Here is a 19,799-nt window from a genome sequence, read left to right as displayed (position 1 = left end):
GTGGTTTGGTCGGCCGCAGCTCCCAGGCTAAACTTTCCGATCCGATTGGCCAGCCTGCAGGATAATCTTTCTCGTCCAATCTCAACTAGGTATTATAATCCGATCATTAGGATACTTGGGCGCCCGTCTGGCCTTGTCAAAACAAAAACTTTGCCCCGCTTACGACCACCAAGTTGACCAGACCTGTTTGTGCATGAAGCAAGTCGGGTATTCCAGGTTATAAACAACAACCCAATCCGAGGTAACCTTTTTTATATCTGCTCCTTCAAAGATGAAGATCAGAACTCAGGGAGATGCTTGAGAGACAAGATAGAAAATGGCTTTCGTGTGTGGAGTGAAGGTTAGGGAATTCGAATTCTAGAACTTTTCCTCCAACAACAGGGAACAAAACAATAGGTAACTAAACACCGTTTGATCGACCCCCAACATTCTAAATGAAAATAGTCAAGCAGCCTGGGTAAGCCGGTAGTGGTCTGTACTCATCTCACAGGGCAGGTATACCGTCTCTAGTAGCTGGTGTTTCAAGGTAAGGTGATCTGTACTGATCTCACAGGGCGGGGTATACCCGTCTCTAGTAGCTAGTACAGTAGTACTCATGGTAACCGTCTCTAGTAGCTGGTACTCATGGTAACTCACCAACTTGGGTGAGTAACCATCTCTAGTAGCTGGTACCCATGGTAACTCACCAACTTGGGTGACAGTTTAACATATTACAGACTTGGGCGAGAGTTAACGTTCCAGTCAACCCGTCAAGGGCGAGAGTTAACGTTCCAGTCAACCCGTCAAGGGCTCGACGGCCATTGTAGAACCATCCATCTGACGAGGCAGAATCGTACACATACCCGTCGCAGGTAGGTTAAACATGACTCAGAGACCTAAAAATAAAAGATATTCGTACACTTTATAGTATTCCATACAAAAACTAAAATTTAAAACCTTCTTCAAAGCATCAAAATACCCCTAATAAACCAACAACCGATACTAGACTAATTTTACCACTAATATATATATCTACTTAATCAGTTTTACTAATATGACCAGATTCTAATTGAAGTTTGGCACAGTACTCAAACAAGCTCCCATCAAAACATCTCCTAACCGCTTCTTTCGATAGAAACCCTTCTTCATCTCTTGCTAGTACATACAGAATTCCCCACTCCAGCTTCCCAGCAATCCTGCACACGTTATCAGATTTAATGATCGTCTATGGAATAACTCTTTAACACTATATATACCCATACACAAGAGATTATAGCACGAACCACCCAAACAAGTCGTACGCATTTCGATTGCCTTCTGTCATGCTCCATAGTTCCCTGAACGACAGTTTGTCTGGAACTGTACGAGCGTACTTGCTAAATATGTTCTCAAGATTCATCGGAACAAACCTATTCAATCGATTATTAGTAGATGGAAATGGGTTTCTCTTATAAATCATAATACCGTCTATGTTTTCGAGTTAAGGTGAATAACTAGAACAAGAACAAAGCAGAGACGGAGGTTATCAAAGGTTAACTTCGTTTATGTTTACCTTCCTTCCGTGTCATAAGTTGCCGAGTCACTTCCATGCTTAGATTTGTGGATGTTGTGTATGTATATGGGGAAAAAAGGTGACGGCAACCACCCCTACGAAAATGATGAGCTAAGTTAGAAATCTACGAAATGATTTGTGTCCTGCCTACATGACCGGGCTTATCCCATGTGGCTAATAAGAAAAGAGGCAAAATCGTCATTGCCTACCTATGAATGACTATTTTGCCCTTGCCTTCTATGAGGCGGTCATGTAGGCCAATGTTGTCAAATCGTCAATCGTATCGTAAATCGATTTTCAATATACTAAATCGTATCTGTGAATTGAAAATTCGTAAGATTTATATATAAGTATATATTAATTTATTATTATATCAATAAGTTATTGATTTATATGAGTATAATCTAATATAATTGTAAGTTACCGAATAGAAAATCTTACCGGCAAAGTAGCATAGCTCATGGCTCCATTGATTAGGACCGTCATTACAAATGAAGCAATAACGTTGAACCCAATAGCCCGAAGTCCTAAAAATGACAGACAAGACTGTGAAGATTACAAGAAAGCATCATATCCTCTTTAATCCAAGGCAACCCATGCAATATAGTTCAAATATTAGTTACCAGAGTAAGTTTCTTGAGGATATATGATGCCATTATCGTCCATGTCAAAGAAAGAGACGTGTTGTTGAAGAACACTCATGTTGTAATGCTTGTGACCCCACGTCCCATTGGGATGATCCGCATCCGGCGCAACCAATGCCCGTGCCATATCTAATATTACATCACAGATTTAGATGTTAAAGTAAAGTCGTTGACGCGTACCAAGTGAAGATCCATCCTGAATTGTTTTGTTTTCCAGTTATAACAATCTTGGGTACAAGCAGTTGGGAGCAGGGTACTCACAAATGAGTAACTCGGCCAAGCTATGACCGAGTTTAACTAAGGTGGTATATGTTTAATCTCCAAGTCAGATATGAAATCCGAATTGAGTGGAGTTTGTTTTCAGAGCATTCAAACTTTTGGAAGAGAATTCAAACTAAAAATGAAAGAAGAAAAAGTCAAGGGGGCACCAGATGCTTGGACCGTTGATAGTACTTTCCCTGAGTGCCTTTAGGAGCACCTTAGGCCATCACAAATTCAATGGAAGATATTTGTTTGTGATTATAAGATATTTGTTAGTCCATGTATGAGCCGCCCAAATCCAATGGGAGGTCTTAACAAGAAAAATCCAATGTAAGGTATAAATTAATAATGTTGTTGGACTTTAAGCGCTATATTTAAGTCAGGATATAGCCCCGTTCTTGTAAAAGTTTGAATTTGATGGTTATCGCGTTTATCACATCACACTTTGATGTATTAATGTCATTGTAATGACGATAGTAGCCAAATTCCAAAAGAAAAGAATAACCCAATGGAAGACACTCATGTACTTACAAGGTTTGGGAAGGGAAGTTTCGAGATCCCGGCGAATCCTACGTTCAGAAGTGACAGGTGCCTGGGTAGCCACTGTTTCCAAAGCTGCTTCTTCATTCTTACCCCTCACCACCACCCCAAAATCATCACCATCATGACTTGCTTCTTCATCATCACTACTCTTCTTCTTCTTCTTATGATCATCATCATCATCATGAACAACAACTTGCTTCTTCTCCTCCTGATGTTGTTGTTGCCCTAGTTGTTGTTGCTTTTCCTCATCCTGTTGTTGTTGTTGTTGTTGTTGCTTCTTCTTAATTGATGTTACATCTTTAAGTCCAGCAGTAGTACCCTCATCATCTTTCTTTCCACCACCACCACTTGCAGATTCCTTCTTTTGCTGTTTACTTTCTTTCCTTCTTACTTCAGCCATTCTATTCTAAAACCCTTTTCTCTCTCTCTCTCTCTCACACACACACACACTAAATCACTAACGTTTCACATACAAACACCTTGTAACTACTTGAATCAAGAAACGTTTTTAGAGAGAGACATAGAGAGAGAGAGTGGTGGCCTAGTAGTGACTGTGTTGAAATGTCTGTATGATTTACGCGTGTGCATTACACGTGTGAAGCATGCATTTGTATTTTGCTGTCAATATCTCACGTGTGAAGCATGCATTTGTATTTTGCTATGAGTATCTCACGTGTCACGTAAACGGCAAACTCCTTCCCGAGGAGTTCTATAGGCACTTTCCCTGTAACGCCTAGAGTAATAATGAGACGCCTATAGATCCAACCCTCAAATGCTAAAATCCGACTCTTTCTGGGTGGCTTCAATCTAAACTCTCACCAGCCCAATTTTGTTTCATGGGCTTTGCCTAGTCTTAAGCCCATTTGTTGGGTTCAAGTCTAACATTTTCTTCCTAAATTTTTTACACCCCGGCCCAGATGGCTTTTCCTCTCTTTTCTTCAAGAAGTATTGGTATGTTGTAGGTGATGTTTTCGTGGGGGCTGTTACAAATTTCTTCAAGAAGATGAAGCTCTTGCGAGAGATGAACTCAACATTAGTTACCCTCATCCCTAAGGTAGAAAATGCTTCTTCTTTCTCTGACTATCGACCGATTGCGTGTCTAAATGTCTTCTATAAGTGCGTTACCAAAATTCTTATGAGTCGGCTCAAAGAAGTGTGTATGAAGCTAGTTAGTCCTTGTCAATCTGCATTTGTCTCTGGCCGTACAATTCAAGATAATATTATGCTCGCTCATGAGCTTGTCCGAAACTATCACAGGGATAAGGGATCACCACGGTGTGCTATAAAGATCGACATGCGTAAAGCCTATGATATGGTCCGGTGGGAAGCACTTTTTCACTGGATGACTAAATTAAACTTTCCGGAACAGTTTATAGAATGGGTTAAATTATGTGTTACCACCTCCCGTTTCTCTATCATGATAAATGGACAACCAAGAGGATACTTTGAAGGTAAAAGAGGAATACGTCAAGGTTGCCCTCTATCTCCTTATTTGTTTGTCATTATGATGGAACTCTTTAACTGTTTGATCAAGAAGCAGGTACAATTGGGTAATATTAGTCTCCATCCTCGATGCAATGATCCAACAATAACTCATTTATCTTTCGCTGATGACATGTTAGTCTTCATCAAAGGAGATGCTAATTCAGCAGTGGGATTGATGGAGGTACTTTCGGCATTCTCCATCTGTACAGGTTTGCAGGTAAATCATCAAAAGAGTACTCTCTTCACTGCAGGTGTAAATGAAGCTATGAGAAACCACATTCATGCTATTATTCCGTTTGAACAATGTGATTTGCCTATGAAATATTTAGGGCTACCTCTTATATCCAGCAGATTATCATATTCTGACTGTGTACCTCTATTGAATCATATCACTAATAGAGTCAAATCGTGGAAAGCTCGCTTCCTTTCTTATGCAGGTCGAATCTTACTTATCAAGGCGGTATTGATTGGCATGATTACTTTCTGGATAACTTGTTTCAGTTTACCTAGCCGAGTTCATCATGAAATAGAGTCCATATTTATTAAATTCCTATGGTCTGGGCAAGATGTAGCATCAAAGCAGGCAATGGTAGCTTGGCATCAAATTTGTATGCCCTTCAGGGAAGGAGGATTGGATGTCCGTGATATTCAATGTACAAACAAAGCAGCTACAATGTGATATATTTGGAATATCATAAGCGACAAACAAACTTTATGGGCACAGTGGGTAAGAAATAATCTCATAAAAGGACGTGACTTTTGGGCTCTTCAAATCCCTCAAGACGCATCATGGTGTTGGAGAAATATTTTAGCAGCTAGGGAAATGGCAAAGGAGCAACTATTTCATATGGTGGGTGATGGAGAGGATACCAATTTCTGGAATGATGATTGGCACCCGTTGGGAAGACTAACTAGCCTATTTCCTACCTCATTATCTGAAGACCACATCCTCAATTTTAATGCAAAGGTCAGCTCATGCATAAGGGATGGTGAATGGCATATATCAACACACCTCCATAACAGCTTAGGTGAAATAACAAATATCCTCAAAGATGTCCATATTGATGTCAATGAAAGAGACAAGTTGATTTGGAAATGCAACCGTGATGGGGTATACACTATGAAGGATACATATAATGCACTGAGGTCGAGGTCAAATCCCCTTAATTGGGCTCATCTGATATGGTTTAAAGATGCCATTCCTCGACATGCTATGCTAGGATGGCTTACACTTTTCAGATGATTGAAAACAAAGGCTAAACTTGCACGATGGGGGGTGAATATCGATACTAGTTGTGTGCTTTGTAATAGTGCGACGGAGGACGATTTTCATCTCTTTTTCAGGTGCCCTTACTCTTTGGCAATATGGCAACGACTTTTAGAATATATGGGAATTCATAAACCAACTCTCAACACGTGGGAGGATGAGATCGACTGGTATACAAAAAATTGGGGAGGATCGTCAAAGACGAATGCTATCAAGAAGATCATACTTGGAGCATATTTCTATCACATATGGGGCGAAAGAAATGCTAGAATATTCAGAGGTAAATCTAAAATTATTGAAGTACTTACATGGAGCATAAAAAATGAAGTGAGAATGAAAGCAACTTGTATGAATTTGGTTGTGGAAGATACTATAGAAAATAGGGGGTTCTTTGACAGGGTTGGCATATCGGCCTCATATACTCAGTCCAACGGCATTATATGCAAATGGGAGCCGCCGATGCCGGGATTTATGATGATTAATGCAGATGGCTCCTTACGAACGGATAGGGCAGGGTTTGGAGCTTTGATCAGAGACCATCGGGGTAATGTTAGAGGTGCAGTTGCGGGGGAGGTAACTCCGGGGACGATCACGTTGCATGAGCTGCAAGGCATTGAAGCAGGGCTGAAATTAGCATGCTCGATGAATGAACGACGAATTCAGGTGAGATCGGACTCAAAGACGATAGTTTCATACTTCAACTCTACTAATTCTCACCCTCCATGGCACTGTTGGAGAATATGGAGAAGTATTTCTCAACTCAAGGAGTCTTTTGAATACTTTAACATCGAACATACTTATAGAGAGGCGAATAGGGCGGCTGATTATCTAGCTAGTTGGCAGACTGATCTACCTTTGCTAGAAATTTCTTTATCGGAGTTTCCATCAGAACTAATGAATATCATTGAAGATGATAGATCGGGTAGATCATATTTAATAAGTTAGAGTTTTTGTATTCTTTCTCTTTGTGTTTCGAGTCTGAGCTCCCTCTCAGTGTACCGTTTCAAAAAATAAAATAAAAATAAAAATAAAATAAAAAATAAAATTTTCCTTTTTTTTGTGTTAAGATATAAAATTTCCCTTTCTCTTCTTGAATATGCTTATATGTATGTATGTCTGACCATGTTTTTAGTAAGAGTTTTCCCTTTTTGTGTTGTCTGCTTGTCTCGAACCTTTGACTTAAAAAATGAAATGCTAAACCTCTAACAACTTCAATCAAAGATTGTTGCCATTTCTAGTAAGAAGTGAGTGTGTTTTATTAGAAAAGACGGCACCTTTACCACTACCCTTTCTAATTTTGTTTAAGATATTTGTTATGTGACATTGATTATATGGTGAGAGTAAAATTTTAAACAGGTATACCACCACAATTGCAATTGAGCCATCGAAGTTTTGTCGAAAAAATTCTTAAAAAATCTAGACTATACTTATTTTATTTTTATTGAATGCGACTGATAACTTATGACACTTAAAATAACATATATGTCTTAGTCTTTTTGTTTTGTAAAAATTTAGACTAGCTCAAAGTTGATTAGGCCTAAATAAATTTGTAGAAGTTCTCCATTGAGAAATAAAACTTCGAATACATATTAATTTCACAATCGAAAGGGTAGATGATTATTCCAACTTCTAAAGAATTTTTTTTATAAAGAACTAATAAAAATAAAAATGTCGAAATAAATTGTAAATAAAGTGCAATTCCAATACCACACGTGACAAATAAAATAAAAAATGAAAACCAAAAAAAGGAAAGAGATGACTTTTGGTAGGACGAAAGGAGGAGCACTCAGAAGGAGAGCATAAAAAAAGGTTTGCTGATTCACTAAGCCATCAATTATCCTGTCTTACCCATTTAAACCAGTATATCTTATGGGGCCTATTAAATATCTCATATAAAATGTTAAAAGAATTTTTGATTTGGCTCCTAATTTGTGACCAATAAGCTCGTTTGCTCCGTAATTGTTAGACAAAAGATTTTACTCCGGTGACAACCTAACCCTCTATTTTTGCTCAAATTTTTTTCTCGCATTCAGATGCATTTAGTCACATACTTCGAGTAGGGGATCGAAACGAGTTGTCAAAGTCCAAATGTATCTTTCGAAGACCGTTGTTTTTTAACATCCTAACAAATTTTCGAGACATCCAGGAGATTTCGAGTGGAAAAATCTCTAACGACCCTTACCACAAGCAGATCTAGATGGCTAACAGACTGTTATTTCTAACGACTCTTGCAAAAGCTTATCTTTTCCTCCTGCCACCACCACCTTTAGCAACCACCACAACTATCCCCCCTTTCTATCTCTTCTCACTATTCATGCAAAAAGAAGAATAAAGAGGATAAAAAAGTAATGGGACTTGAGTAACCAATATTTTTCCACCCAAATCTTAAACGTTTCAGAGACATTTTAAGATTTCCTAAAACCGCCCCATTTTATCAAGATTTTTTTTTGAGAAATCGACTACGATCTACGTTAGTCGTTACAAGACATTGGTACACTAGGAAGATCTGGTGAAGTCGTTACATGACATTAATACATCAGGAAGATGTGATGAGTACGATAACTGCCTAAGTTCAACATTAATGAAAGAGGTCTAAAATCCGACAACATGCAAGAGGTCTAAAGTCCGACAAATTTATTACATCATTTACACTTTTAATAATCCAATTCAATAAACCATATATCTACCCTCTGTGAAAATAAAACCTGATACCTCCAGTATTTTTTGAGTTTATGTCAACACTTTCAACCACTTAGACAAACAAGTGTCGACATTAGCAAGGTTAAAATGGCATACTACTCACAAATTAGGCCTAAAAATGAACTTCTATTGAGGGAGAAAGTAGAGAGAGAAAGTGTGGGGAGAGAGAGAGAGAGAGAGAGAGAGGAGAGTAGGGGGGCGCACTATTGATGAGACGGAATCCAGAATAACACAATAACATGGCCGTGTCATCAGAATATATCAATTTGGGTGCGCCGCAACTGGTTTCACCACCCTCCCCAATTTCAATTCCATTTCTACCTTCTTCTTCTCCTTTTTAGGGTTCAATTTCTTCCTTTTCCTTCAATTACAGGTAAGATTTTCTCATACCCATCTTCCCCTAGATCAGAAATTACTTATTACAATTCTCTCTTGTTTACTTTCTTCAGATGAAATTCAATTACCCATCCCAAAATTCTTTCAAATCGAAATGAAAGTCAAATGGGGGTGAAGAGTTGGGGGAAATCGAATGGATTAGTAATATAAATGATTTTAGTAGTTTTTTGGTTCATGGGTTCTCGATTATTTGTCTTGAAATTTGGGAAAGTTTGAATTTTTAGTTGGATATTTTGTTTTGGGTTGATTGCTATTGAACTTAAAAATCCCACCTTTTATTGATTTATTTGATTTTAGATGGATAGAATAGAATATGGATTATGGAGATGAAATTTTTGACTTATTTTGAAATGATTGTTTTTGTTTAATGATTCGCATGAATGTTTTCTTTGGTTTAGAAGTCACTCTTTTTTAGAGTAATTTGTGATTATCTTTAGGAACCAGAGATGTTTATGGAGTCTGATGAGAGCTTGGGGAATTGAGGGTATATGCAGTAAATGATTTTTGTCAATATACAGATATTTTAAGTCGAACAGAATTCGTTTATGTAATCTAGGCAATAGTTCCCTTGGAAAAAGAGCAGCTTCATCATGTAATTTCAATAGATTAAAACTTTCTTGTAGTGTTCATTGTTTTCGATAGTTTGTGATAATAATTTCATTCGAGACAGATTTTCGTTCTGGCTGTTTTGTTTTCAGTTTACAGATACAAGAACCTTTGACAATTTTGTGATTATTGCTTGGAAGGTAGGTTTTACTATGAGGGCTAACAACATACCGAAGGATATAGCTATTGATTAGTGAAGATCAGAATTGAAGCTTGTGTTTAGTTGATAGTCAGTTGGTTGACGATATTTGGCATTTCTTGGTGGTATATGGGAAAAGATGGAGGCGAGACCTGTTTTATCCATGCAACGGTCGAACACGAAACAACTAACAAGTGTTGGAGTTTCGGGGTCAATGTCATCGCCCTTCACATTAATTCCTGTTTCCTTGGAAGGTAAATATCCGAAGCTGGTGAATGGGCAACAAGTTCGCTCTGAAAGAGAAATGATGACAAATATGTCAAATCCCATGACCTCATATGCAACTTCATTAACCTCCAATGGCGAAGTCGCAGGGCATATGTTTTCATCAGCTTCGGGTTACTCTACGGATCTTCATTTTTCAGATCTGTCAGCCCATGAGAGGGATTCGAGAAATGTCCCCTTTATTTCGCAATCATCTAATAATGGGTCATCTTTGCCATTAAATCAATTTCACTCGGGACTTAATTCTACGGCGTCGAGCCATTACACAAAAGAAAACAATGATGTTGCATGGGGTTCGGATCCGTTGGATGAGTTACTTGACTTTGCAGATAATTTACCCATCCAGTCTATCCAGAGCAGTCAATTGGAGAGCAATAGTGTGGGTGGTATCAGAGGTGAGGACCCAAACAAGCGAAATGAGTGGCAAGACTGGGCGGACCAGCTAATTAGTGGTGATGACTCGTTAGGTCCAAATTGGAGTGGGCTTCTAGTTGACACCAACGTCGCAAACCCTGAGCACAAGGTTGGGTTTCTTTGTTTAGCTTGAAGGAATTAGGTTAATTTTATCTAAAGCAAGACGGCTTCATTATAATAGTGTATCAAATCAATTCTATTGCTTATGCTTGTTCTCTATCTTTTTCTTATTAGACAACATACCCGGTGCCCCAACCATCTGCAAATACCTACGTACACCAGACCCAAACTCATCAGCAGCCTCCTGCTCATTCTGGGGAGCTATGTGTTGTCGCTAGCCCCTTGTCCTCAGCCAGTGGTCCCGCCTCAAACAAGCCTCGAATGCGTTGGACACCTGAACTTCATGAGCGTTTTGTGGAAGCTGTTAATCAGCTTGGTGGTAGTGAAAGTAGGTTTCCCACGAGCCTTAATTTACTTTCCCGACTTCATTTTGACCAGAGTAAAATAGTTTCTGCTTTCTTGTATTGACAAGTTATTCTGACCTATAGGAGCTACTCCCAAGGGCGTGCTGAAACGAATGGCAGTTGAAGGTTTAACCATCTATCATGTAAAAAGTCACTTGCAGGTGGATGCTCGTTCTCTTTTTTCTTATTATACATTTTTTCTTCGCTATTTCTTGCTTTGACGGATTATCCTTTTTCTTGAATTGCAGAAATATAGAACGGCACGTTACAGACCAGAGCCGACAGAAGGTAATTTTTTTTCTTTTTCTTAGTGTTGTTGCTTTATGGTAGTAGCCTAGTACCTTTTTGTTATTGTAAATTATAAAAGTCCTCTAGCTGTGCTGTTTTTAGTTCACTTCCCAAGTCCATTTTCTGCTGATGTTTAACCTGTTTGTCTGCTCTGAAATATGATTCACAGTAGTTTTGCTAAATTTTGAATTTCTTATAATACTGTAGGGAGTACGGAGAAAAAGATAACTCTTGATGAAATATCTACTCTGGACCTGAAAACGTAAGTCGGCCTCAAACTTTGTTACATATGGATGTTTATGACCTTTATTAACATTCACGTCAATTAGCCTGCATTTTTGTGTCGTAGTAATTGCATTTTCATCATTGACATTCTTACCAAGTCAAATAAATCTACATTGAAAAAATTGAGATCAAAAGCTTGAGCTCGATGAAGCTGCGGACTGAACAAGGGCTAGAAATTCTGTAGTCTCATGGTCGACTGTGGCTCTCGATAAGTTCACGAAACATTAGTTTCGGTTTGAAAATATCTTTATTTCCTTCCTGGTTAAAATCTCTTATAAATGGGTGACTGCTCAAGGAACTTCTTGACATTGATTTGTTGTAAAATAGTGAACGTTTCATAGTTTTCAGATGATATTTTCAATAAAATTTGATGATTTTTACGGGATTCATGATTTATATCATTAATGAGGTTGTGGGTCATGCTTTTCATAGTTTTCAGATGAAACAGTATTTGTATCGCTTAACTAATTGAGCATTAAATTTTCTAAAGGGAAATGTCGTTTTTGAACTACAGGGGTATTGAGATCACTGAAGCATTACGATTACAAATGGAAGTTCAAAAGCGGCTGCATGAACAACTTGAGGTATGCAGGTTAAATTTGAAATATTAAAACTGTTTACTGGTCTACTTAGTGGTTTTGACTCAATTTCTGGCCCAAGTTAGATGGTAGGGCGGCTAATGTTGTAATCAACGGCTAAAAGTCGTCAATTATCATGTCTGTCTAACACTATCTGAGAATTTGGCTTTCGATGAAGCTGGTTTTTCACGTATTTTATTGTTAACCTTCGTATACCTGCAAAGTTTTACATTATACGCAGGCCTCTTGTTGTCGTATCTTTATGCTAAAACTACTAAGTTCAGTTTTTTTTTTCGATCTACTTCCCCTGATTCAATTTTATTGTTAACCTTCGTATACCTGCAAAGTTTTACATTATACGCAGGCCTCTTGTTGTCGTATCTTTATGCTAAAACTAAAAAGTTCAATTTTTTTTTTTCAATCTACTTCCCCAGATTCAAAGAAATCTACAGTTGCGAATAGAAGAACAAGGAAGGTATCTACAGATGATGTTCGAGAAGCAATCCAAGACAGGTAATGAAAAACTCAAGGCGTCTTCATCCACTCTGGATGAACCCTCTGCTCAGTCGTCGGAGCAAGTTGAGCATTCCCCGTCTGAAAATGGCGGAGAAGGATCGGAAAGAGACACAAGAAATGGGCTGATGAGTGCTAATCTGGTACCCAACGAGAGCTTACAGAAGTTGGAGGGGAAACAAAAAGTGTCTGAAACCGAAGCTTCGGAAGATCTCCAACAAGATGCTAATGGCAGCAGCATGGCTCCACCAGCAAAACGTGCCAGAGTCAATGATATAACTGTTTTATCATCTAACTGACAAACGAGAGGTAACGATCATGAAAGATCTTTATTAAACGATCTAAAGAGATTATATACAAAAGAATGATGTTAGAATTTGATATGGCTCTTTTCATATTGAGCAATGACTTGTACCTTCTCTGTCAGTTTTTAGTTAATAAATTAGACTTCCTGATTTATGCCAATGATTTTTAATGGGTGAATTTGAAGCCGGGGAAGACAGAATTTTTTGTATATGTGCATCCACAGTGAAGAAGAGTAAGCTTATTCTGTATTGTGTATTGTATTACGCTTCCAAGAACCGAAGCTGACCCCAAAATGGGTGAACTCAGACACAGGGAAGAACAGAAACCGACCCAGAAAAGAAAAAGGAGAGTATTTTCGTGTATTGCTCTGCTCGAGATTTACTTGTCAAGTTTGGTTTGGTCTTAAATGTGTTAGTCCATTTTTGAAGTATAAATACGCGTGTAAACTTACATCACACGCATGAGAGAGGTTCGTTCTAACCCAATAACCCAATCTACTGGGCCTTTGACGTGGCTAAGAAAAACAAGACCAGGTGCGAAATTTTATTGTCATTGGATAAAACAAGACAAATTTTTTTTTTTTATCATATTAACAAAAAAGACGTTTCTAAAAAATAATAGGAAAACATGAATAGCTCGTTTGATTGTATCTTTACAAAACACGGTTTCAATACTAAAGATGAAATCTACCACGAAGGGTAGTGTTTTTTCTTTTTTATCTGACTGTATAAAAACGAAGGGTAGTGTTTTATGTATAAATTCAACTCCTCTTATTTATCTGACTGTATAAAAACAAACATTCTAAAATCCGATTTAATTCAATTGAAATTGTGTCAGGAGATTGCATGAAAGAGCTCAAAAACCAGCCACTTCGTGCTTGGTGTTTGAACCTATAAATGAACAACCGTGATGCTCTGCCGAGCAAGTATTGCGGCTGAATCTCGACTGAGATACTTGGCCGGACATGATTTAGTGAGAGAAGGTGTTTTGACTTTCTCTCACTAAATCATGCTCGTCCAAGTACCGGACAGAGATTCGTAGATTGTAGTTGTCTTCCACAAAAAAAAAGATACCCTAACAAAAAAATCAACTCCCTTTAACAACCCTCAATAGACCGACCGCCCGACCGACCAATTTCAAGTAAAGTATGAATCTAACGGCTGAAAATAAAAAGTGTTGTTTAACTCACTAAATAAGTAGGTGTACAAAACTATCACTCACTGGTTAATCTATTTTAGTCTTGATATTGCTTGCGTTCCCTTTTCTCTGTGCCCTAATTCCTTTGAAAAAGGGCAAACTTCTCTTTCGTAGTCGTCTTCTTCGTTGATTTCAGAAGAAAATTAAGGTTGTGATGGAAACTGAGGCGGAGACTGGAGTTGCAGTAGCAGCTGAGGTTGTGGCGGCGCCGGAAGAAGTGGTGGTGGCGCCTGAAACTAAGAAACTGAGTAATAGATTGGATAGAAAATGGACGATTTGGTTTGATAATCAGTCGAAACCAAAACAAGGCGCTCCTTGGGGTAGTTCTATTCGTAAACTTTATACATTCGAAACTGTTGAAGATTTCTGGTGGTAAGTTCAATCTTAACCTCTTTACCTTTAACATTTAGAACAAAACCCTAGTAAAGATCTCACCTTTTTGTGTATATGATTGTAAGAGTGAATCGATTTGATTAGAAACGTTAATTTTGTTGTATTTGGATCTTTTGATGTTGTGGGTATCTTTTAATTTCTGGGTTTATTTCAATTTTAGGGCTTCTCCCTTATATCTGGTTGGTTATTTGATTTGTTATATTTTTTATGGGGTTTTCATCTCAAATTGGTTGAGTACCTTGAGTTTTCTTTATGTTGTTCTTTATATTTATGGGTTATTATGTTTTGTCAGTCTAGGGTTTCTTATGGTTACTATTACATACTAGGGTTGCTTATTTCATTATCCCTTAATTTCATAACTTGGTACATGATTTAGGTTTTATGTTTCTTATGGTTACTATTACACTATGGGACATTTATCCACTGTTTAGATCTGTTACGATGAGAGACATGACCGTTTTCGGAAGTTTGGGTTAAGGACTGAACTTTTCTTCTTTTCGCAGTTTGTATGATAACATAGTTAAGCCAAGCAAGTTGACTGGAAATGCTGATTTTCATCTGTTCAAAGATGGGATCGAACCCAAGTGGGAAGATCCTGAATGTGCCTATGGAGGAAAGTGGTCCGTTGTGGTCAGCAAAAGGACGACACTGGATTCGATGTGGCTTGAGACTGTAAAGATGTCAACTTTATTTTCTTCTATTCAATATTTTGTGGCTATGTTTTCTCCTTTTGATGAGGTTTTGACTGTAATTTATGGTTTTCCATGTAGTTGATGGCTCTGATTGGAGAGCAGTTCGATGAGGGTGACGAAATCTGTGGAGTAGTGGCGAGTGTACGTCAGAGGCAGGACAAGCTTGCTTTGTGGACTAAGACAGCATCAAACGAGGCTACTCAGGTTGTTATTTTTGCTCAATATATGTTTAATTGCATTATATCGTAAAGTATGTAACAACATAGCACGGGAGCCTGTATGAGTTGTAGGATATGTTGAGGAAAATGTCGAAATAGGGACATGGTTATACATAATTTGCGAGGTTAAGTATGAAGTAGCTCACTAGCTCACACAGTAGCACTAAATTTGGCACAAGCGAAGCATAAATTGGACCTTGAAAAAATCATGGGATACCTAGCGGAGCCAAAGTTCAGATTTCAATATATCCTATACTGACAAATAATAGTTTATTGATGAAGAACTTAAATAAGTGAAGGTGTAGCTACCGAAGTGGATCTTTCACTATCCACGAAATATTCCACCTTGTTACGAGAACGTCGGCTCTTTGAGAACAATTCCTTTCAAAAACTAGATTTAGAATATTTATCGGATTTTACGGTTTGTAATAAACTGTATAAATACTTTTTATGTTATGTAGATGAGCATTGGGAGGAAATGGAAGGAGATTATTGATGTCAATGACAAAATCCAATACGGCTTCCATGTGAGTGCCATTTAATACTGTCCATGAACATCTGATTCAGTGATTCTGCTCAAATTCCTTTTTGCATGAACCAACTCCATTTACTCGTTATTGCAGGATGACGCCAAAAGGGAAAAATCCGTGAAAAGTCGATACTTTGTATGATCAGTTCTGTTGCAACTCAGAATTATCGAACGTTGCTATGTTCATTTCTTTTCGTGTTTTTATTTTCGACAAAGAACATCGGTGCTAGATATGTTTACACCACAAATCATGGATGTATTGAGTTAACCTCGACTTAAATTTTGGGTTTTGATGTTATAGTATGAATTACCTTTCGCTTTCTCTCTTTATCATGTATTCTTTATGGCCGACGGAGAGACTAGTTTCGAGTTCTAAACTAACTTGTCGAAAGACCACTTACTGGTTTGGAGTTCGAATAGTTGGTTGTGTTATTTCTTACTCGGCATTGGACAGCCGGTTTCCTGCTTCTTGTCTCTCTATTGAACACATATTCAGTTCATTCCACCATTGCTAAGTTTATGGAATGCCCGATAAATATATTGATCGAACACAGAATGCTGGCAAAATAAGGTAAATTCTGTTCTTCGAGCTCGTTATATATGAAACATGAAAGCTTCAGTTCATTTGTAGTAGTGAAGTATTAGAATATATTAGAACTGAGCATTGAGTTAAAACTGAAAACTTCAAGTTTCTGCATTTTCCAGCATATCGGGTAGAGTTAGGGTTATGGTGAAATGGCCAAGTCTTCCAAATTGCTGTACTTCGATGGCGTCCGAAGAAGACGAACTAATGAAGGTAAGGCTTATACAACTAGAGATTACAAAATTTTTAAGACAAAAATGAGAAAGATTTAGTCATTTAGATTATTTGATGATCAAGCTAAAAGCCCAATTTCTTCACCATTTTTCTTCGGCATTCGAATCAGTCCTTGTCTTCGGTTTCGTTTACTTCAATAGATTCACAGAACTCAGTAGTTACCTGCTCAAATATTGAAGAAAAAACACAATACTTAGCAAGATAATGAAAACCAAATAACCATTAGCAGACTAAGTAATAAATACCTGTGAGTGCAAGGCAATGGCTTTGCCTTGAAGTTGATTAAACCTTTTATTACTACTAGGGTGTTTGATTTTTTAGCACTTATAAGTGCTAGCACTTACTAAGTGATTATCACTTAGTAAGTGATATCACTTGTAAGTGCTATGGCGTTTGTTTTCCATCGTTTCTAAGTGTTTGATTTTTGTTTTTATGTTAATTTTAAATGTTATAAAAATGAAAAATTGTCTATTTTGACCTTAAAGTAGTTACCTTTTAGCATTTCATGATAATTCATTATGCTAGCGAGTTTGGATATAAGATAATTACGATTTATAAATACTTTGTGTTGAAAATATTAACCTCAAATAATTAAGAATTATGAACAAGAAAAAACTTACGTTGCGTCATGGAGTTTGGGTGGTTCCGTGATTAATGAAGAAAGAGATGCGAAAAAAATTAGGAGAAAAGCTTAGGTGAAGGATGAGTGAAAAAGGAAAAGAGTCATCGCTAAAGTCATAAAAAGATTTTTTACTTATCAATTGTTTAAGATTTTCTTTTTAGTTATAATTATATTGGTAATTATTATATTCGGAGAAGGATAAAAATGTCTTTTTTAGCACTTATAAAGTAAGTGCAAAAAAATAAACTTTTTTGCACTTACTTTGACCCTACTTACAAGTGATATTCACTTATTAAGTGAAAAATCAAACAGCCTAAAATTACGGGCCTGCACTAAAATTACTTTGACCCTACTTACTTTGACGTCTCTTGTTATAAGTACTAATAACCGCGCTTGATGCAAAAAAGACTCTTCCCTTTGTTAATGTTTCTCATTATGGGGTTTGACCGGATTTGCTTAGCTTAGGGGTGGCAATTTGGTCCGAACCGGTGGGTTTTTTTCCGAACCCGCCCCTAATGGAACGGCTTTTACCGCCCCGTTTATTAAATGGGACGGTAATGGTATGAAGATAAAACCATTTACCGGGTTCGGGGCGGGTTTGGGATTAGGTAGTAAAACCCGCCCCGCCCCGATTACATATGTTATGTATTATATATACAATAGGTTTCTAAAACTTTTTATCTTATATCATCAATTTAACTATTTTATATTTTATATTATGTAATAAGTTGTAGTGTTTATAGTTGATAAAACCAAAATGTTATAAAATTTTGTTTATAATATTTATATTATTTTGATTAATCTAACTTATTTGAAATAAAAATATGAAATTTATGTTTAAATCCGACCCGCCCCGCACCGTTTCATGTTAAACGGGGCGGGGCGGGTCGGTAATGGTTAAGTCATTTCTAATCGGAACGGGTATGGTAATTAAATACCCACCCCGATTAACTATTGGGACGGGAATGGTAAAACCCGTTTACTAACGGGGCGGACTTGGGAAAGAGGTAACCCGTCCCAAACCCGCCCCGTTGACATCCCTAGCTTAGCTACTGGAACCCTTGTTGGAACGAACAAACTAATACTTATATAATGTCCTCCTTACGAAGTAGTACTACCCCAACTTCCATTAATGAAGGATGACAAACCTCCCTCTAAAATCCTAACTGTATAATACTATTTATTACCTTAACTACTTATTACATTCTCAATCAATAACAATAATATTATATATGTTATAGGACGGTGCGGACCAGCCTTTCGGACTGCTAGTGATACTGTCCGCTTTGGCATACCTGGGCTTCACGGTTTTAAAAGACCTCACTAGGGAAGGGTGCTTAACCTCTTAAGAGGCACTACATTCCTGTCTCCACCAATATGGGATTGCTTTACAACAATATAGATATTTTAAGTCTCTGCCTTTATAGAAATTTTAAAACTTATTACTTAGTACTCTTATTTAGTTATGCATGTTATGATGACTAATTTGGTTGACAGACTAGTGTTCGATTGCTCAAGCGTTTAATTAAGTCATACGAGGATCAAGTGTTTATTTAGGTCAGGCGATTAAGGTTTGGTCGAGTCGCACGAGTACATATTATCAACAAATAAAACAAATGCAGCTTATGATTCTATACATAGGTTCTTGTGCTTAAAAAAGTTTGAACAAAAAGTAGTTTTTCTAATAAAAAACAAAAAGTTTTCGAATAAAAATATCAAATCTGATTTACGTTGGTCGTAGTCTCCCTCTCTCTCTCAACAATGTTCGTAGTCTCTCTCCCTCCCTCCCTCCCTCTCAGGCTCTCAATGTTTTGGTGAAAGAGAGTGTCATTTGCCGAACCCCTTTGCTGAAGTCGCTATCTTTCTTTTTATCTCCCCCTTGGACAAGACGATATTCGCTTGTAGAGAGGGACTAGTTTTTTGATGGCGAATTCCGTTTACCTTTTTCGCTCTCACTCCTTTTTGAGATAACAATCTACTTTATTTCAAGTAAAAAAACAAAATTTGTAAATATACATATACATAATAGTTTGTAAATTGGTAAAGATACACATAAGATTTTTTATTTTTTTTTATTGTATTTAAACTTGCCCAGGCTAGTTCAAAATCCTGGTTCCGCCCCTGCCATCAGCATCAAAATCACTATAATGCCCTTTATAACCATTATGATCAATATCATCAACAAATGATGCCAATGGATTACCCATCATATGATCATTCATCAATGATGTACGATAATAACATTATTCCATGAATCTAATGAGTTCAATGAACGATTATGATTTTCGAAAATAAGGTTTATCAATATTGTTTCTCAAGAAGCGTTTAAAAATTACGAAGAAATCAGACAGTTCTCGAATAAAACGGTATTTGAAAAAATGAGTTTCGAGAACAAGGTTTATCAATATTGTTTCTCAAGAAGCGTTTAAAAATACTCAAATAATAATAAATCATAAGATTTTTATTAGTTGCCAAACAAACCAAAAAATATAACTTGGATTCATGAATCCGCGGGTTCATGATTCCGTCGTTCAAATACACCATGAGCGTATTCTGAGATGAAATCTTAGTTCTACATGTTTTGAAATCATCTCTAGAATTCATTATATTTTTTTTTTATCATCTA

General features: G+C 37.2%; 4 protein-coding genes across 6 annotated transcripts; 3 read left to right on the top strand and 1 right to left on the bottom strand.

Annotated features, from left to right (window-relative positions):
• Window positions 1-876: 876 nt before the first annotated feature.
• Window positions 877-3,501, bottom strand: LOC147555342 (peroxygenase-like). Its single transcript, XM_086663943.1, has 6 exons — window positions 2,968-3,501; window positions 2,155-2,304; window positions 1,973-2,058; window positions 1,532-1,626; window positions 1,263-1,388; window positions 877-1,175 (listed from the first exon to the last, which is right to left on the bottom strand). Exons 1-6 carry the CDS (start codon window positions 3,377-3,379, stop codon window positions 1,016-1,018), a joined length of 1,029 nt encoding a protein of 342 aa, XP_086520069.1. The 5' UTR covers window positions 3,380-3,501; the 3' UTR covers window positions 877-1,015.
• A 1,786-nt stretch (window positions 3,502-5,287) lies between these two features.
• LOC147555341 (uncharacterized) lies at window positions 5,288-5,707 on the top strand. The gene has a single exon (XM_086657683.1). It carries the CDS (start codon window positions 5,288-5,290, stop codon window positions 5,705-5,707), a length of 420 nt encoding a protein of 139 aa, XP_086513809.1.
• Window positions 5,708-8,528: 2,821 nt separating this feature from the next.
• On the top strand, window positions 8,529-12,864 carry LOC147555340 (protein PHR1-LIKE 1-like). Of its 3 annotated transcripts, none has more exons than XM_086662851.1 (8): window positions 8,529-8,804; window positions 9,526-10,380; window positions 10,506-10,719; window positions 10,820-10,896; window positions 10,984-11,023; window positions 11,231-11,285; window positions 11,823-11,892; window positions 12,321-12,864. In XM_086662851.1, exons 2-8 carry the CDS (start codon window positions 9,712-9,714, stop codon window positions 12,696-12,698), a joined length of 1,503 nt encoding a protein of 500 aa, XP_086518977.1. In that variant the 5' UTR covers window positions 8,529-8,804; window positions 9,526-9,711; the 3' UTR covers window positions 12,699-12,864. The 3 variants fall into 3 exon arrangements, with proteins under 3 accessions (XP_086518977.1, XP_086518978.1, XP_086518979.1); XM_086662852.1 differs by having other exon boundaries at window positions 8,546-8,804; window positions 9,578-10,380; XM_086662853.1 differs by having other exon boundaries at window positions 8,546-8,804; window positions 9,574-10,380.
• A 295-nt stretch (window positions 12,865-13,159) lies between these two features.
• Window positions 13,160-16,062, top strand: LSP1 (Eukaryotic initiation factor 4E protein). The gene is made up of 5 exons (XM_086662854.1): window positions 13,160-14,274; window positions 14,799-14,967; window positions 15,066-15,191; window positions 15,667-15,732; window positions 15,829-16,062. The coding sequence occupies exons 1-5, from the start codon at window positions 14,057-14,059 to the stop codon at window positions 15,874-15,876; spliced, it is 627 nt and encodes a 208-aa protein (XP_086518980.1). The 5' UTR covers window positions 13,160-14,056; the 3' UTR covers window positions 15,877-16,062.
• The last annotated feature ends 3,737 nt before the right edge of the window (window positions 16,063-19,799 follow it).

The sequence above is a fragment of the Eschscholzia californica genome, unplaced genomic scaffold, assembly GCF_041429995.1.
Source record: "Eschscholzia californica isolate CP2 unplaced genomic scaffold, dmEscCali1.0.p SCAF_2, whole genome shotgun sequence".
Taxonomy (NCBI): domain Eukaryota; kingdom Viridiplantae; phylum Streptophyta; class Magnoliopsida; order Ranunculales; family Papaveraceae; genus Eschscholzia; species Eschscholzia californica.
This window is presented reverse-complemented; position numbering and strand designations above follow the sequence as displayed.

What these genes read in the sequence shown, in the direction of transcription:
- LSP1 (XM_086662854.1), top strand. Translation starts at nt 14,057, where the DNA reads ATGGAAACTGAGGCGGAGACTGGAGTTGCAGTAGCAGCTGAGGTTGTG. An exon ending in CATCAAACGAGGCTACTCAG is followed by an intron (nt 15,192 to 15,666) that starts GTTGTTATTTTT and finishes TATGTTATGTAG; the next exon opens with ATGAGCATTGGGAGGAAATG. An exon ending in AAATCCAATACGGCTTCCAT is followed by an intron (nt 15,733 to 15,828) that starts GTGAGTGCCATT and finishes TCGTTATTGCAG; the next exon opens with GATGACGCCAAAAGGGAAAA.
- LOC147555340 (XM_086662851.1), top strand. Translation starts at nt 9,712, where the DNA reads ATGGAGGCGAGACCTGTTTTATCCATGCAACGGTCGAACACGAAACAA. An exon ending in TCAGCTTGGTGGTAGTGAAA is followed by an intron (nt 10,720 to 10,819) that starts GTAGGTTTCCCA and finishes TCTGACCTATAG; the next exon opens with GAGCTACTCCCAAGGGCGTG. An exon ending in ATGTAAAAAGTCACTTGCAG is followed by an intron (nt 10,897 to 10,983) that starts GTGGATGCTCGT and finishes CTTGAATTGCAG; the next exon opens with AAATATAGAACGGCACGTTA.
- LOC147555342 (XM_086663943.1), bottom strand. Translation starts at nt 3,379, where the DNA reads ATGGCTGAAGTAAGAAGGAAAGAAAGTAAACAGCAAAAGAAGGAATCT. An exon ending in TGAGCTATGCTACTTTGCCG is followed by an intron (nt 1,627 to 1,972) that starts GTAAGATTTTCT and finishes TCATTTTCGTAG; the next exon opens with GGGTGGTTGCCGTCACCTTT. An exon ending in GCGTACGACTTGTTTGGGTG is followed by an intron (nt 1,176 to 1,262) that starts GTTCGTGCTATA and finishes TAACGTGTGCAG; the next exon opens with GATTGCTGGGAAGCTGGAGT.
- LOC147555341 (XM_086657683.1), top strand. Translation starts at nt 5,288, where the DNA reads ATGGCAAAGGAGCAACTATTTCATATGGTGGGTGATGGAGAGGATACC.